The 19,845-nt window shown below is 43.6% G+C and overlaps 1 protein-coding gene across 1 annotated transcript in view; it reads right to left on the bottom strand.

Moving 5' to 3' along the window:
- Nucleotides 1-251: 251 nt before the first annotated feature.
- LOC126344078 (uncharacterized) overlaps nucleotides 252-19,845 on the bottom strand; it is a 50,680-nt gene continuing 31,086 nt past the window's right edge. Inside the window, exons 3-4 of the mRNA XM_050001992.1 lie at nucleotides 11,605-11,949; nucleotides 252-643 (exon numbers count right to left, since the gene is read on the bottom strand). Coding sequence (XP_049857949.1) covers nucleotides 11,608-11,949 — 342 coding nt within the window. The 3' untranslated portion in view covers nucleotides 252-643; nucleotides 11,605-11,607. The remainder of the gene's footprint in view (nucleotides 644-11,604; nucleotides 11,950-19,845) is intronic.

Below are 19,845 nucleotides of genomic sequence, written 5' to 3'. Positions count from 1 at the left end.
TAGGAGACAAGGCAACGTGGAAGCGTCCCTTTGGAGTGAATGGTAGTGTTTCAATCAAGACAGACAAGAAGAAATTGTGGAACTACTTAGTAGTTTTTCGCTTGACGTAACTTTGGATTCTGAATTTACAACTGACGAAGCTCCGGATGACTGCTTGTAGCGTCCTCCTCCAGTTGCATTGGGACGTCGATGTCGAGGCTGTCTGGCCTTCCCTTTTAATGCTACCAGATAATGAATAAGACAGCGTCATAAGAGAGGAGAGAAGATATATTTTTTACATAGATACATTCATATTATAATATATTTTCATGTTTCATCGTATTTCCCCTCTTATTAATGTCTATATGCATTACCAATACATTAAAGAACTTCAGACATTCTGCACTCTCCTTGCGCGATGAAAAACGATATAAAATAGTCTTTTCGTGTCACATCTGAAAGTCAATACTGTTATTTCGCTGACAGACACTATTACATCTTTGCTGGATGACAGGAAACACTTTCCCGAAGTTGTGGTCGTCAGCCGTCGAAACTTTGCGCAGGCTTGTGACCAGCAGCCCGGCCTGTGTGTATCCAGTGACGGTGTCCCTCCACCTCCGTTATCCCGCTTTCATCCAGGCTGAGAGAAGTTTCAGTAGGATGCCTGCAACAAAACAAATTTTTCCCTCCATAATTCTGGAGGCTGACACTGAACGGATAGGGTCTAATGGTAGAAAGTTCTGATCTAATAAGAAAAAAGAGGATTGAAAGAAGGTAAAGAAATACCATTAAACAAAATTATAAATATGAGCAGCATTGACTGTTTAGGAAAACGTGTCCATTACTTTTTCCAGTGCTTTGCATCCTATTTTGAGATTTTTATCTTCGCGAAGCCTTATTTTATGTAGAGGTTCTTTGTGCTAAATTGTCGCCAGTGACTGTATCTCACGGTTTATTTATTTGAAATGAAAATATCACCTCTATAAATCATGTGTTCTGTATGAATGAAAACAAAACAGAAAAAAATATTCCCCCACATTGCTTCACCAGTTTTCATGTTCACTTGTTCACTCGTTTTGAGATATGAGAGTTCCAGAAATACGATTCACTAATGTCTGGAATCATTCAAGAACTTTTACATCGGATACAACGCAGGTACTTGGTTGAATAGAAAGACTTGATTCCAAATCATAGACGTCATTTCCACCAGAAAGCATAACACTAGAGATCTGAAAAGCTAGTGAACATTTCTTACGATCTCAATGAGCACTGTTTGTGATGCTTCTCAATCAACCATTGCCTATAACCCAGTAGATATATAATCGAACCTCTGACGTGGCATCGAGAAAGAATGCGTTACAAATACTGGAGAAATATCTAGCGGCGGCGTGAGGGGGTTGTAAATACCAGCTTCATACCACGTTTCTTAGCCTAATCACTTTCTCAATTGGGTGATTTTATCCTGAGGTTGCACTGTCAGCGACGTGTAACTGCATTGTTGGTGTGATAATACACTACTGGCCATTTTTTAAAAATATTTTAAAATTTATTTATTGTTCCGTGGGACCACATTAAGGAGAAGTCTCCATGGTCATGGGACGAGTCAATACATGAAATTATAACACGATTGTAGAAACAGATAAAATGAAATATAAGAAACATATTCAGTTGTAGATTGTACAAACAGATAAAATGAAATATAAGAAACATATTTAGGAGACAAGTCGTTAGTTTAAATAAAGAAAATCAACAATGTAACACTGGAATTTGCTTAATTTTTTAGCTCTTTCAGGAGCTCCTAGTCAGAATAGAAGGAGTGAGACATGAGGAAACTCTTCAGTTTGGACTTAAAAGTGTTTGGGCTACTGCTAAGATTTTTGAGTTCTTGTGGTAGCTTATTGAAAATCGATGCAGCAGAATACTGCACGCCTTTCTGCACAAGAGTCAATGAAGTGCATTCCACATGCAGATTTGATTTCTGCCTAGTATTAACTGAGTGAAAGCTGCTAACTCTTGGGAATAAGATAATATTGGTAACAAAAAACGACATTAAAGAAAGTATATAGTGTGAGGGCAATGTCAAAATTCCCAGACTATTGAATAGGGGTCGACAAGAGGTTTTCGAACTTACACCACACATAGCTCGAACAGCCGGTTTTTGAGCCAAGAAGAATTACCCCAAAAAATAATACCATATGACATAAGCGTATGAAAATATGCGAAGGAGACTACTTTTCGTGTTGAAATGTCACTTATTTCAGATACCGTTCTAATGGTAAATAAAGCGGCATTTAGTTTCTGAACAAGATCCTGAACATGGGCTTTCCACAACAGCTTACTATCTATCCGAACGCCTAGGAACTTGAACTGTTCCGTCTAGCTTATAATATTCCCATCCTGTCTGATTAAAATATCAGTTCTTGTTGAATTGTGAGTTAGAAACTGTAAAAAACTGAGTCTTACTGTGATTTAGCATCAAATTATTTTCCACAAGCCACGAACTTATTTCATGAACTACATTATTTGATAATGTTTCAAAATTACACACAAGATCCTTCACTACCAAGCTGGTGTCATCAGCAAAAAGAAATATTTTTGAATCACCTGTAATACTAGAAGGCATATCATTTATATAAATAAGAAACAGCAGTGGCCCCAGCACCGACCCTTGGGGAACGCCCCATTTAACAATGCCCCATTGGGACTGAACATCACTACCACTCTCAATATTGCGGAAAATTACCTTCTGCTTTCTGTTCTTAAAGTAAGAGGCGAACCAATTGTAAGCTACTCCCCTTACTCCATAATGGTCCAACTTCTACAGTAATATTTTGTATTCAACAGTCAAAAGCCTTCGTTAAATCAAAGAAAACACCTAACGTTCGCAACCTTTTATTTAATCCGTCAAAAACCTCACAGAGGAAAGAGACTATAGCATTTTCAGTTGTTAAGCCGTTTCTAAAACCAAACTGTACATCTGACAGCAAATTATGTGAATTTAAATGCTCCAGTAACCTTGTATATACAACCCTCTCGATAACTTTAGGAAACACATATGGCATAGAAATAGGTCTATAATTGTCAACATTACCCCTGTCTCCCTTTTTATAAAGTGGCTTCACTACCGAGTACTTTAATCGGTCAGGAAACCGACCACTCCTAAAGGAACAGTTACAGATATAGCTAAGTAATGGACTAACATACATGGAACAATACTTCAGTATTCTGCTAGATACCCCGTCATATCCATAAAAGTTCTTGGACTTTAGTGATTTATTATTAACTCAATCTCCCTCTTGTCAGTATCATGGAGGAGCATTTCAGGTAATAGTCTCGGAACACTTTTTTCTACGAGCGCTATGTGATTCCCTGTTGGGACTAGGTTTCTATTTAGTTCACCTGCTATATTCAGATAGTGATTATTAAATACTGTACATATATGCGACTTATCAGTAACATGGAAATTCCCACTACGCACTGATTCTACACCCTCGACCTGTCTGCAGACCAGCCACTTCCTTTACGACTGACCATATAGTTTTAATTTTATCCTGAGACTTGGCTATTCTATCTGCATACCATATACTTTTTGCCTTCATAATAACTTTTTTAAGCACCTTACAATACTGTTTGTAATGGGTTGCTGCATTTAGATTGATATAATTGCCACTTTGTTCTACAAGATATTCTTATCCCTTTAGTCAGCCACCCAGGCTGCCTGTTTGTGCTAGTACCATGTTTTGAACGTTCTAATGGAAAGCAACTTTCAAAGAGCACGAGAAAAGTCTTGGGGAAAGCATTATATTTATCGTCTACTGTATAAGCACTATAAACATCTTGCCACTCTTGTTCCTTGATAAGGTTTACAAAAGTCTCTACAGCAACTGGATCAGCTTTCCTAAAAAGTTGATAACTATATTTAACATGTGTTGCAGCACAAAAATCTTTTAGACTTAAAATTTGTGCATCATGATCTGAAAGGCCATTCACCTTTTTGCTAACAGAATGCCCTTATAGTAATGAGGAATGAACAAAAATATTGTCTATGGTTGTACTACTGTTCCCTTGCACTCTTGTCGGAAAGAATACGGTTTGCATACGATTAAATGAGTTAAGGAGGTCTACCAGCATCCTTTTCCTTGCACATTCACTTATACAATTTATATTGAAGTCACCACATATAACTAACTTTTTGTACTTCCTGTAAAGTGAACCAAGAACCTCCTCTAGCTTTAGCAAAAATGTTATGAAATCGGAGTCTGGGGATCTATAAATAAGAACAGTAAGAAGCTTAGCTCCACTAAATTTAACCACACCTGCACAACATTCAAACACCTTTTCAGTGCAGTACTTTGAAACACCAATTGACTCAAATGGGATACCGTTTTTCACATACAGGGCTACTCCCTCACACCGCAAAGAGCTCCTAGAAAGCTGTCAGCCAACCTGTATCCTGATAAAGGAAGCCTCTGAATTATCTCCTAATTATCTCCTAAAATTGCTACACCAAGAAGAAATGCAGCCGATAAACGGGTATTCAACGGACAAATATATTATACTAGAACCAACATGTGATTACATTTTTACGCAATTAGGGTGCATATATCCTCAGAAATCAGTATCGATAACAACCACCTCTGGCATAATAATGGCCTTGATACGCTTGGGCATTGAGTCAAACAGAGCTTGGATGGCGTGTACAGGTACAGCTGCCCATGCAGCTTCAACAAGATACCACAGTTCAACAAGAGTAGTGACTGGCGTATTGTGACGAGCCAGTTGCTGGGCCGCCATTGACCAGAAGTTTTCAATTGGTGAGAGATCTGGAGAATGTACTGCCTAGGGCAGAAGTTGAACATTTTCAATATCCAGAAAGGCCCGTACAGGACCTGCAACACGCGGTCGTGTATTATCCTGCTGAAATGTAGGGTTTTGCAGGAATCGAATGAATGGTAGAGCCACGGATCGTAACACATCTGAAATGTAACGTCCACTGTTCAATGTTCCGCCAATGCGAACAAGAGGTGACCGAGAGGTGTAACCAACGGCACCTCATACCACCACGCCGTGTGATACGCCAGTATGGCGATGACGAATACACGCTTCCAATGTGCATTCGCGGCGATGTCGCCAAACACGGATGCGACCATCATGATTCTGTAAACAGAGCCTGGATTCATCCGAAAAAATGACGTTATGCCATTCGTGCACCCACGTTCATCGTTTAGCAGACGCTCCTGTCCGTGATGCAGCGTGAAGGGGAAATGCAGCCATGGTCTCCAAGCTGCTGCAAACGTCGTCCAACTGTTCGTGCAGATGGTTGTTGTCTTGAAAACGTCCCCATCTGTTGACTCAGGGATTGGCACGTGGCTGCACGATCCGCTACAGCCATGCGAATAAGATGCCTGCCATCTCCACTGCTAGTAATACGACGCCGTTGGGATCCAGCACGGCGTCCCTTATTACCCTCCTGAACCCACCGATTCCATATTCTGCTAACAGTTATTGGATCTCGACCAACGCGAGCAGCAAGTCGCGATACGATAAACCGCAATCGCGATAGGCTACAATCCGACCTTTATCAAAGACGGAAACGTGATGGTACGCATTTCCCCTCCTTACACGAGGCACCAAAACAACGTTTCACCAGGCAACGCCGGTCAACTGGTGTTTGTATATGAGAAATCGGTTGGAAACTTTCCTCATGGCAGCACGTTGTAGGTGTCGCCACCGGCGCCAACCTTGTGTGAATGCCCTGAAAAGCTAATCATTTGCATATCACAGCATCTTCTTCCTTTCAGTTATAATTCGCGTCGGTAGCAAGTCATCTTCGTGGTATCGCAACTTTAATGGCCAGTAGTGTATATACTACGACGATCATCGTCTATATTCAGTGTCGCGGTATTTGTATGGAAAAACCACTTCATTCGGAGGTAATGCCATACCTTGACTTATAAAACCGGTATAGCTTATAACATGGATAGTTGTGTGCAGCTGTAGAAGCAAGATCGATTTGATAGTAATATGGTGGTTGCGATCGTGTTTTTCTAGTATTTGGCCGTTTGTAAGACGATTACGCCTCTCTTTCTAAGACACAGTGGTATCACTCGCAAGAAAAACTTATGATTTTCTGGCAGTATTCTTTCGTATCTCCAGCAATCGGTTATGGCGAGGTAGTAGTAGAAGGGGGGTGCGTGATAAGTTCGCCATGATCATCAGCTTATAAAGTATGTGTGTATTCCGACATGTACAAATGAAATGAGTATGTCCAGTTGTAAGGAAGGTATGGATTTGATGTGGAATACTGTGATAGCAAAGGGAAGAGTAGGTCAGGTCTTAAGAATGGTACAGATGCTTCTATTTCCAGAGCCATCGTCGTCAGCAGGTGTATTTCCAATAATTCGCTCATTGTTGAATTTCATCCAATTGAGACTGTGATCGTAACATTTCATTGTAAGAATAGCAATCAAATATTCATGTGACTGGTTTCCTAGGATAATTCTGCCTAGGGGTGCGTGGCTCGCAGGCGGTGGCCTGTAGAGGATATGATTCATGGAGCTGTCAGAATGGAGAGGCCTGTTGGGATACAGGAATGTAGCTGACTTAATCGTGTCGTCCTCTAGACGGCTGAATAGCGAACTATTATTTAGTATGTGTTGCACAGATTTCGTGATAGCGTGGAAATTATAGAAGATTTAATACGGACAAGTGTTTGCACTGGAACAATATTCCCTCCTATGTAAATTGTCCAATTGACTACACTGGACTCGCATTGACGACGATTCAATCCCGCGTCCAGCCATCCTGATTTAGGTTTTCCGTGATTTCCCTAAATCACTGCAGGCAAATGCCGGGATGGTTCCTTTCAAAGGGCACGGCCGACTTCCTTCCTCGTACTTCCCTAATCCGATGAGACCGATGACCTCACTGTCTGGTCTCCTTCCCCAAAACAACTCAACTCAACCCATCCAATTGACTGATCTTCACATTTCCTGTCTTTATTTATTTGAGAGAACATCGATTGTGGTGTGCGAATCTAGCAGGTGAAAGAAAGATGGAAGACACGTTCACTGGTTCTCTAGACGTAAGGAACACCTTAGCTAACTTTGTAAATTACAGGGATGATTTGGAATCTGTTCCGACATCGGTATTCGCGAGTGGATATATCAGTTTCCTCTATTTTTTTCGAGTATCCACATAAAGGTCTTCGCAGACGGGATAAGTTTCTAGTTACTCAGTGGTCTACGGCACGCTTCACCTCGCTAAAGTTTCGGGTTTCTAGGGAAATAATTTCCAGTCTATATCTTCGGAATTATGTTGCGCGAGCGATACTGCTATGCAAGCGATATTGCTATGTGCTTGATACAGAGAAGTACCGCGTAAATGGTATGATATTCTGGCAAATCATGTGAAAATACATGCGTTCTTGTAATCCCAGAGTCTGGATATTGGTATAGAAAACAAGTAAGCAAGCAAGTCGTTACCAGGATCGGTGATGCCTTTGTGTTGAGGGAAACCGATTCAGCATTTGTACAACAGTATTCACGATATATGTACGAGTGTCTCGCGAAAACGGCGTGATATTGTGGCAAACCATGTAAAATTGCATACGTTATTGTAATCCCAGAGTGTGGAGATGGGTGTGGAAAGCAGGGAAGCAGGCAGGTCAGGGCCAGAAAGAGTAACGCCTTTGTGCTGAGGGGAACCGACCCAAACTTTGTGCAACAGTTCTGAGTTCGGTCCTTTGAGCGTGCTCTGGTCATGCGTCGGGAGCCATCATTGGCGACGATGTGGCGTAGACAATAGCGAAATTCTGCATGACCTGCTGAAGTGTCGGAAAATCAGTGCTGCCGATGATCTCCTGAATGTCTGTTTTCAGCTCAGCAATGGTTTTGGGATTATTTCTGTACACCTTGTCTTTAATACCGCCCCACAAATAGACGTCGAATGTGTTCAGATCCGGAGAATATGGCCCCCAATCGAGGACCATGCCAGTGGCCTCTGGGTACCCCAGAGCCAGAATGCCGTCCCCAAAGTGCACGTCCAGGAGATGAAACACTCTCTTGCTTCGATGGGCTCGAACTCCGTCTTGCATGAACCATGTCCGGTCGAAATCAGGGTCACATTGGATAATGGGGATGTAATCATCTTCCAAAACCTTCACGTAACGTTCGGTAGTCACATTGCTATCAAGGAATATCGCGCCGATTATTCCGTGACTGAACATAACACACCATACAGTCATCCGTTGAGGGTGAAGAGACTTTTCGATCGCGAAATGCGAATTCTCAGTCCCATAAATGCGCCACTTTTGCTTACTGACAGACCATCTAAATAAAAGTGGGTTTTGTCGATAAACCATGAATACTAGTTCCCATCACCCGCCGCTGCCAACCATACAGTTGGAACGTCCTAACGTAAACCGTTCAGAAGTGACGACGATTTTATTTCAAATCCTGTACGTCGAACTCGGCAATCCGTTTGTTTGCAGTGGTCAGTGCGGCGACACATCCTTGCTCGGCAAGTGATAGATGCACGCCAACGTCGGTCCACCCAGTGACAGCAATGCACACATGAGTGATACCGTGTTGTCTTATCGTCCATCTTCTAATGAGCTCGACAACTGGCGTGGTACTATAAAATGCCCTTAAGAGCACAACGATGTCAATTGATAGGCAAAGTCGAATTTGAACAGTAGCCTCTACTTTTCTCACTTCTTGAAGCTGGTGGCTGCACAGTTCTACTCCGACGTCCATCTCCAGAAACTGTTTCCGATAATGCTAGCCTCGCCAAAAAATTTTCCAGCTTACACATCAATTTAAAACATGTGATCGCGAGTTGCCAAGAGACTGGCACATCAACAATGGCCAACCAAATGGTTCAAATGGCTCTGAGCACTATGGGACTCAACTGCTGTGGTCATCAGTCCCCGAGAACTTAAACCTAACTAACCTAAACCCAGCTTAAACCTAACTAACCTAAGGACATCACACACATCCATGCCCGAGGCAGGATTCGAACCTGCGACCGTAGCAGTCGCACGGTTCCGGACTGCGTGCCTAGAACCGCGAGACCACCGCGGCCGCCAATGGCCAACCACCATGATTGATGAACTCTGGTATAGAGGTGAAACAACTGGGAGTGACGTACCGTATCTGTCACCATAGTTGAATTTGACTCCATGCTCAACTTCGTTAGAGCCATTGCTGTGGACAAAGGTACGAAATTTTGCATCTTGTATACCCATCCATTAATGACCAACAACTTTAATGTTAAATTACTCCTAGTAAACTGTACAAACACAATGTTAGAAATTTTAATAACCATTAAAAAGTCCCGACACCTATCAGTGGACACCTGTATGGTGGGTGTGTCAACTTTCGCCCTTATGACGGCTTGAACACTGTTCAGGACATTTTCATTGTCTCTGGAGGAATGGCAGCCGATTCTCCTTTTCGCTTAAAACCAGAGAAATTAGTAACGGTGGACGCTAAGATCTGAAGCGAAAAGGACGATCTCAACCAAAAAGTGTTCCATTCGGCTCAGATCTCGGACTCCTGGTCGGCCAGTCCATACCAGGAATGTTACTGGCTCACAGTTGCTGCTTTAAACAGGTGCGCTGTTGTGCTGATACGATCATCATTTCCGATCTGTTCCTCTACTGTACGTAGTACACAATACTGCAAAATGTATTCATATTCTTCTGCACTTAGTGTCTTTTGGAGTTCAGCCACATGCTAACCACGAAGAACATCCCCATACTGTAACAGCGGCTACTCTGTGTTTCACTATTGGTTCTACACATGATGGCAGCTACGTTGTCCAGAGATTCGCCAAACAGAAACCCTATCACAAGATTGTCATAAGGTGTAAGTTGGTTCATCACTCCAAATCACTCGGTCCAGTCTTCCACTGTCCAAAGGTGACACCCCTTACGCCACCTCAAGGATCGCTTAGCGTTGGCTATAGAAATGTGTGACTTCCTTGGATCTGTTCGATCATCTCAGTGTCTTTTTGCCCACAGTCATTACGCTAGATGGACTGCCTGAAGTAGTTTGGTAACTATTCCTTCCGCTGGTTTCATGCTGTTTTCTACAACCACCGCGCGCAGTCCGGAACCGTGCGGCTGCTACGGTCGCAGGTTCGAATCCTGCCTCGGGCATGGATGTGTGTGATGTCCTTAGGTTAGTTAGGTTTAAGTAGTTCTAAGTTCTAGGGGACTGATGACCTAAGCAGTTGAGTCCCATAGTGCTCAGAGCCCTTTGAACCATTTTTTTCTACAACCACCCTCCAAAATGCTCCACTGTCGCCATACGTATGTACACAGGGTCTGCCTGTGGTTGTGGTTGTTCCTTCGACTCCACATTTACATCAAACTGTCGGCTTGGGTAGTTTTAAAAGGGTTCAAATTTCACTCCCGTACGATCCATTCTGCTGCTACTGCTCATCTCCGTTTATACTTGGGCATCCACCTTTCCTGACACCTATTGGTCAATTCCTCATTACATAACCTACCTGGATACTTTTGATCAGCCAGCTCCTGTTGAAATGCTTCACTGTACAGTAGTGTGAAAAATGGTTCAATTGGCTCTGAGCACTATGGGACTTAACATCTGAGGTCATCAGTTCCCTAGAACTTAGAGCTACTTAAACCTAACTAACCTAAGGACATCACACACATCCATTCCCGAGGCTGGATTCGAACCTGCGACCGTAGCGGTCGCGCGGTTCCAGACTCTAGCGCCTAGAACCGCTCGGCCACTCCGGCCGGCCCTCTCGGTGTCTCCACCACCCACTGCAGTAGCACGAAATGGCCAGTGAGAACGGCTACATCCGCCTAGAGAGCAGTTTCTCCGCCAATCTGCCTAGGGATGTCATTCGTATATATGGTATTAAGGACAGGACCTAAAACCGAAGTCGAGTGACGCAGATAAAGGTCTTTTTCAATGTGAGGGGAAAAGGCAATTCACGAACAGACTAGCAGGGCCACGCTAGCGTCCGACTTCCGCATGCGGCCTCACAGCACCTCGTCTACCATAAATGATGTAAATGTTGCAGAAATGAATTACGAAATTCATACGCTCGTTAGTTCAGATCGGTCAGTCAGTCACTGTGTGGTAACATTTCGGTCATGAGTTTACTCTTTGCGTTTCTGTTTCTCTTTACTCACTAACCTTCCGATGCAATCATCACCTACAACTCAGTTCCACGATTAGCACTGAGTTAACGTGATTCTGTTTTGTGATACGTTTCCCAATCCTTTCTTTTTGAACATCCACAGTTCTCACACGCTCATATGTGTATATACACTCCTCTCCCGTGAACCCTTCTGCTGAGCAGTTACTGAAGCCATAATAATAAATGAAAGTAATTTGTAGCATTTGTTTTGTTACAGCCGCTGATAGTTCCCATGCCTAGTTAGTAAGACTGTTAATGTTTTATCAGGGCACAGAACTACAGCTATCGTGTTAGGGCTGACCCTCTTCTTCCATTTCCGTGCCCACAATTCCTTTACATAGATCTGGACCATAGTGGGGGACTTCACCTTGAGAGGGGATATTGAGTGCATATGCGTGACAAAACAGATTGACTAGATCCTTACCCTAGTGGCGCTTTGCAGTGTACCTGTTAAAGGTCCAGTGCGTAGACGTGGACGTGCGTGTGCGGCTCCTGGGGCAGGTGGGCGAGGCCGGACTGCTGGTAGGGCAGGCTGTGCAGGCAGCGCATGCCGAGCTTCTGGGCGAGGCGCGCCGAGTAGGCGCTGGTGCAGACGACGGTGAGCAGCGGGGCGCCGGCCTCGCGGCCCACGTCGGCGGCGCGCCGCAGCAGCTCGAGGCCCAGCCCGGCGCCCCTCAGCGAGGGGTCCACCGCCAGCACCGACACGTCCAGCGCGCGGCGCCCCTCCAGCCCGGCCGCCGCGTGCGCGACGCCCACGACGCGCCAGATCTCCGCCATGCGCTCGTCCCCAAACTGCGGGCAAGAGCCGTCCTTGTTCCAGCTCGTCGCAGTACAGCGTCTCGGACGTATGGGGCGTTCCAAGGCAACTAGTTCTGGGGAGGCAGGATCCTATCATTGCGTACACCCTGTCCCGTCCCTCAGACTCTGTCAGGTGGTCAGATGGTGAATCGTCCACTTTCTCGAAAATCTTGTGAGCTAGCTTTGTTTGCGTTTGTTGTCGTCTCACCAAGTTTATGTATGTATTTTGTGTGTGTGTGTGTGTGTGTGTGTGTGTGTGTGTGTGGATGGGTGGGTAGGTGGGTGGATGGGTGTCATTTTGTGTGGAATGTAGTGTATTATTTAAGTTGTATAATAATGATGAGCCGGCCGGGGTGGCCGAGCGGTTCCAGTCACTACAGTCTGGAACTGCGCGACCGCTACGGTCGCAGGTTCGAATCCTGCCTCTGGCATGGATGTGTGTGATGTCCTTAGGTTAGTCAGGTTTACGTAGTTCTACGTTCTAGGGGACTGATGAGCTTAGAAGTTAAGTCCCATAGTGCTCAGGGCCATCTTGATGATGATGATGAGGATGAAGATTATGATGAAAGAAGGGAGAGGGTGACTCCCAGCGCCGGCACATAGCCTGCTCCTCGCGAATCGTACCAAGAGGACAGCCCAGTTTAATGTCCCCAGGCGCGGACGGATCACCGTCAACGGTGTTCTATGGCCTCACTTCATTAGACACTGCAGAGGTCTGGTATTTAAACCAGGACATTGGTGAAATGTCTACCAATCAGGAACTTTACTCCACCATGTCTGCTCCCCTTGACGACCAAACAGTTCCAGTGAGAACTTTTGACATCACCAGGATTCGAACTGGCTTACCCCAGATCGAATGTCATCGCACATGCGTGCCTTAGCGACCTTGGCCACGGAAGTGTGTGCGGATATGGTTTCCCTCACAATACATGGTTGGTCGTTGGAGATGACTAGGTATTTTGTAAGGGCGAGTATTTTCTCAGTTCTCTAGGTGTCTCTATCACCCATTGCAGTAGCAGGAAATGGCCAGTGAGTACGTCTAAGTTATGCTTCTGATTCCGATTGGCCGTAACGTCAAACAGTTTCGTGGAGCGGTATCGAGTTCTCGAAATCGTGGAGTCGACAGGCAACCGTCGTGGGGTTAAAGAGGCAGGTGGTGATGCTCTGCGAAGGAGTTGCTGCTTTAAAACAATTTGGGTGTTTTATATTTTAAAATTTGGTGGGATGGACACTCTCGGGCGGGACCCCTACGAATTTACGCCATCCACGCTGGAGGTAATTCTAGAGACCTTCACATGATTTCCTTTCACTCTTACAGGTTCAGTTTTCGTATTCTAGTGTAGTATTACCGGTTTGTCAGATAACCGAAGTTAAGCGCTGTCGGCCTGGGCTAGCATTTGAATGGGTTACTATCCAATCTGCGGAGCGCTGTTGGCAAACGGGGCGCATTCAGCCCGGATGACACTGCGGCCGCTCGGTACTTTTGGACCTTCATGGTCTGTACGGGATGAGTTTAGTTTTTAATGTAGTATTATGAATATGAGTATTTTATGGAATATGAGTGTAGGGTATATTAATGTTACGTGGAATAAATTCAATTTTTGACTGATAAAAACAACGTTAAGCACAATGGCATATTACAACACATCGTAACTCACACGGTATATAATATAAAGCTTGAAGTAATTGATGTAAATAAATCCCTGATTTTCTGGTATACTTTCTTTAGACTACCCACAGACACACACTCCAGGTTGTATAGTTTCCTTTCTTGTGTGTTGGGGATGTCAGACACGTGAGTATTTCTATAAACATCGACAGGCATCGGCAGTGGTCCAGCTGCGAATGCAGAAAATGCAGTCTGCAACTATCAGAACATATTGTTTGGTGGGGAAAGATCGGTCCAATAATTCGTGTAGCAGTAATTGTATACCATGTACCCATTTCCTCACCAGTGCAAGGTTCTTAAAGTAACTGATGAGGACTTTCAGAACTATAATGGCGTTTATTCTGTAAATTCATGTTCAAGTGGTTCAAATGGCTCTTAGCACTATGAGACTTAACATCTATGGTCATCAGTCCCCTAGACCTTAGAACTACTTAAACCTAACTAAGCTAAGGACAGCCCACAACACCCAGTGATCACGAGGCAGAGAAAATCCCTGACCCCGCCGGTAAATTCATGTACGTCGATAAATGTAGCCATGACTGTCGTGAACAGCCTTCAATATTCATTTGCTGTGCTCCTGTAACAATTTCTGAATTGGTCAGTCAGTTCACTACCATTTCAGTTAGTGTGTAGTACTGTCAGCAGATGATACTGACACGCTAGTTTGGGCTCCTAAATGGTAAAACGCTTTTATCGGAATAATTCCAACGGCTTCACGTATGGACAAATCGATACACCACCTTGCAAAGTTTAAGGAATTAGCCGAAGCGCATACGACTGTCAAACCAGCTTCGCCGGTATTCGTTCCTGCGTAAATTACACCAAAGTAAAGGAAGGACTGCGTTGTTTAATAACTCGTTTACTGCATGAACATTCGTTGTAAGAACATTTTTCTCCTATTATTTTCATTAGATTCTGTATTTGAATTGAAATATTTTACAGGCTCGTTTACATACACCACAGTATACCACCAGTTTTATTAATGACTAAGCAAGCTGTATCATAACCGAACACATTAATGTAGTGAGTACATAATGTGGACGATATGCAACATCAAAATGGCCTCATACCCAGGAAATGAGACCAGGGAAGCACATGCATGAATCATGCATCGCACTTTTGGCAACGTCCTAATGTAGGTGTTTTGCCGTTGCCTTCCTCCGACGTGTTGTGAAGTGTTAAGTGTGTATCTGTCTTGTGTGGAGGATTGTAATGTGTGCATGTACAGTGTCGTGTTGTGTCTGCTTGTTATGGATTGCTGGAAGGGGGAAGGTGAAGCTCGGTGCTAGCACACAGTCCACTCCTCTCCAATAGCTTAGCGAATCGCCATCAGCAGTGCCACATGCGTTGGCCGAGGAGAGATTTGGAATTTAAACCACGACTTTGCGCAAAAATAGGTACCAGGAACTTGGCGTCATTATTTCTCCTCCTTAGTCCGGCCAAATACTGCCAGTGAAAATGTTCCATCACCAGGTTTCGAACCAGCTTACCTCGGAGTCGAGCGCCATCGCGCTGGCGTGAGTTAGCGACCTCGGCTATGGAGGTGGGTGTGGACGGCATTACAGAGCAAAAATTATTAATGGATGCCAGATCCGCCCAGCTAGTGTCCGTTGAAGACGGCAGCTGGCGGGCAGCTTACACTGTCTCACAATACAGGAGGCAGAATTGTTGATTATGCTTCACTGTGGAACACACAAGAGGTGGCAGTACAACTTTATCATCACTTAGCTTAAGGTGTATGAACCAATCAAGTCCAAGTTACTTCAGAAACTCTAATAATAAAATTGAATAATAACTTTATGTGTGATGCGAAGGCAGCCGAGAGATATATACGGCGTAGATACAAATATACAAAAAAGTACTTTTCCCTGCATTTTGCGAATCATTACCTACTGACATCAAAAATACAAATTACTGCCAAGTTTTTGTAGGAAGCCGATCACCGTGACGCGCAGGAATACGCCTGTAAGGTGAAGTTGACCCGAGGTGATCATTTGAAACTTAACGCTTATGAAATTATTTCAACTGGTTTAGTCACTTTTTGCTGATATTTACTGGCATGACGAGTTTCAGCAGCACGGTACATTGAAATTATATGTACATTGCGTTAATCTCAAGTTTAATGAGTGTCATTTTCTGGGTATGACACTGAGGTTATGTGTCGTAATTTAACCCTTTAGTTTACAGTAGGATGCTTTTATTTTAGTGTGTGCCTGAATTGTATTTTTAGTGTATTTGGTTAGTTTATTTGTCCAAGTGACACCAAATATATTCTCATCTGGTGAATTGGAAATTTTCATTCATTGGACAGTGCATGGTAAAAGGTTGATAAATGCTAAGCTAGAAAGTAACAACTTAAATTTCTTTAAAAATTAGTCACGTATGGAATATCTGTTATATGTACATTAAAATTATAACGAACAAACAATAAATTATGATATTAATTAATTTTTGCCATGGCATAAACAAGCTCATACGGGTTGATTCAAAAGTAATTGCACACACTTTGTGGATGCAACTCATGCACAAAAATAAGACTAAAACGTTAAACAGAATTTTCTCCGAGACTGCTTTATTCCAGAGTTATGCAGTAAATTAGATACCGCAATTGCAACATACCCAACATAAAATCAATTCTTCTCAGGAAGCAACGACACGAAGGGACCAGAAATTTCAACACAATTACGTACTGTACATATGCCATAGAACATGTTCAGAATGATACAGTGACGTACTTCAAGCTCTCGGAATGGTGCAAGCCCTGTTTATCTTACTCTGCACAGGTGCTCAGCCATTTTCAATACGCTGCTGTAGCTGTGGAACATTTTCAGGTGCAACACCATTCACAAACTACGTGAGACGTTGCTAAAGATAGACGTCCAGGGGGTTAAGATTGAGCGGTTTAAGCAACTATTCATGCACGACCTATCAAATTAACGGGATAAGCAACAGCAAGGTACACTCTCGCGTTCCAACTCAAATGTGCAGGAGCACCATCGTGCGTAAACCATAAGTTGGTTCGTGTGGGCAGTGGGATATCATGATACAGAGCACTCAGTTCATTTTCCAAAAGTTTTCGATACACTCTGCTAGTTACGCGCTTGGAAGAACATGCGATCCCAGTAGCTGATTGTCCACTAAAACAAATGTTCAGCGCGAAACGATGTTGATATCCTCGTATCTACATCTACATCTACATCTACATCCGTACTCCGCAAGCCACCTGACGGTGTGTGGCGGAGGGTACCCTGAGTACCTCTATCGGTTCTCCCTTCTATTCCAGTCTCGTATTGTACGTGGAAAGAAGGATTGTCGGTATGCTTCTGTGTGGGCTCTAATCTCTCTGATTTTATCCTCATGGTCTCTTCGCGAGATATACGTAGGAGGGAGCAATATACTGCTTGACTCTTCGGTGAAGGTATGTTCTCGAAACTTCAACAAAAGCCCGTACCGAGCTACTGAGCGTCTCTCCTGCAGAGTCTTCCACTGGAGTTTATCTATCATCTCCGTAACGCTTTCGCAATTACTAAATGATCCTGTAACGAAGCGCGCTGCTCTCCGTTGGATCTTCTCTATCTCTTCTATCAACCCTACCTGGTGCGGATCCCACACTGCTGAGCAGTATTCAAGCATTGGGCGAACAAGCGTACTGTAACCTACTTCCTTTGTTGTCGGATTGCATTTCCTTAGGATTCTTCCAATGAATCTCAGTCTGTCATCTGCTTTACCGACGATCAACTTTATATGATCATTCCATTTTAAATCACTCCTAATGCGTACTCCCAGATAATTTATGGAATTAACTGCTTCCAGTTGCTGACCTGCTATTTTGTAGCTAAATGATAAGGGACCTATCTTTCTATGTATTCGCATCACATTACACTTCGCTACATTGAGATTCAATTGCCATTCCGTGCACCATGCGTCAATTCGCTGCAGATCCTCCTGCATTTCAGTACAATTTTCCATTGTTGCAACCTCTCGATACACCACAGCATCATCGTACTGCAGTTAAGCGAGGATTCTCATATGCTCACACGTCCATGTTATGAGCGTTCGTGACACACGCAAGGGTAAAAAGGCGCTCATACGTGAACAGTAACCAGCGACCGAACAGTGGTTTAATAGCTTGTCGCTCGAGTAGCCACTGACAGAAACTGTGACATCTGGGGTAATATGCAGGTGTCAGCTCCTGTACTTTCCGCAGGTGAAGTGGTTGGAGTTGCTGCGTCGTAAGCAGGCGCTCTATAGCTGATTGAGGAACCCTGCAGTTGCATCTATATGGCGGATATTTATGGTCAGATCTTCGTCTACTATTTCCAAGATCTCAACACCCACTCCAACCAGCTGAGGACGATCTAATGGCGATGCACAGTGAATGCCATATCTCCTTAAACGCCTGTCCACTGCGGTGAAAGTCTAAGGGGTTGTTACTTTTCTGTTTGGAAATCTTTCCATAGACCTTCGCCTTGCTGCTCGTGCATATCCTTCTGCTGCTCCGTACAGGAAGTGCACTCCGCATGTTCAGTGTTTGAGTACGCCATCATACAGTACACAACCACTGAAGTCTATGAACTACCAAGAGAATAAATATACGTAATACGTCTGGAGCCGCTACACTACAACGCCGTAGAGTGCAAAGGAACATACCGAAATCAAATAAACAAAGGCATTTCAAGCCAGATACAACAGAGCGATGTAGAGTGGTATACAAAGCAACATCAGTCGATATACAGGCGAACACGAAACACCAGAACGCTTGTATTGCCTAAAGGTGCAGAAATTCTCCTTCCAGCTTGTCTGTCACTGCCTTCTTCGCAACCATTAAAGCACCTCAACCCGCCGTAACGGAGACAGAAGAGTACGTGTATAACGAAGCACAGTGGTTAAAGTAGGCAATTTTGATTTTCCGCAAGCCTGGAAAGCTTCGCGGGACCCCTTCAGTCCGCTGGATCTGACAACAGGTGGCACTAACAATCCACCGTGACTATAGAATAGGCAGGTTTACGTATGCGAAGGTAGTTTCACTGCAGCTCTGCTAGCGGTGGGAGCAGCAAGATGATCGAACCTAGATGAAAAGAGACTGAGGAGAAACTGAAAATTAGGGGATATAAAACAATCACGAAACAGGACACAAGTCCTGGGTGGGAGAAGTTTTCGCGTGTTTACGATGCAGCTTCAGGTAAATGGAGAGGTGTCTCGCCATGAAAATTCTGTAAAAAGTTACTAAACTCTGATTGGGTAACCTTGAGTATGTTACCACATGTTTGTAAATTTCACCATCACTTTCCTCACTCTACAAATATCCTGAAAGAGGTCAAAGACTTAGTGACTGACAGGTGTCTAAAACCGTCTGGTAAGGATTTGAGGCCATTTGTAAGTATATAGGTTCCATAAATTGAGGGCAAACATTAAGTGAAATAGGAAAAAAATGCCTGTGTGGATACAGAAAAACACATTATCGTGGTCTGCAAGATAGAGCGAAGAAATCGTGTTATGAAATGCTTCTTCCTCCAGACATGTACGTTTTATATTAGCAGAAAATGAAAAAGGAACTTCGTGTTTGACGAAATACTATTTGGGGAATCTACAATGAACTATTTAGGCCTCTTAGAAAGAATTCAGCGAACCTGAAATACACATCCTGGAAAAAATAATTAAAATTCGTACAATTGGATTCGTTTGACCGATAAAATATTTGTCACAGTTACTACAGTCAATCCTGTATACTCCGGAGCCATCCTTGTAATTGTGGTCTATTTTACTGTTTTAAGCTGTAGACAATCTGCTAGTCTATTTAGCTTTTTTCATATTTTGCTGCTGACCTGAAGATGGTTATTGACCGAAACCGGTAACCTGTTGAGAAAAAATTTGTGACCGTAGACGTAAAGTAAAAGAAATTTTTTGTCTATTCGGATCACTCTTTTATTTGCGACAATGTAGCAGCTTGTGAAGTTCGTAGGAAGTGACTGAAGCGGGAATTACAGTCTCAGCAGTCCATATACACGGCATGGGAGTGTCATAGGACCGTTGCTATTCACAATATACATAAATGACCTGGTGGATGACATCGGAAGCTCACTGAGGCTTTTTGCAGATGATGCTGTGGTGTATCGAGAGGTTGTAACAAAGTAAAATTGTACAGAAATGCAGGAGTATCTGCAGTGAATTGACGCATGGTGCAGGGAATGGCAATTGAATCTCAATGTAGACAAGTGTAG

Source organism: Schistocerca gregaria, chromosome 1 (genome assembly GCF_023897955.1).
Source record: "Schistocerca gregaria isolate iqSchGreg1 chromosome 1, iqSchGreg1.2, whole genome shotgun sequence".
In the NCBI taxonomy this organism is placed as follows: Eukaryota; Metazoa; Arthropoda; class Insecta; order Orthoptera; family Acrididae; genus Schistocerca; species Schistocerca gregaria.
Note: the sequence above shows the minus strand (reverse complement) of the source record. Positions and strands in the feature narration are given on the sequence as shown.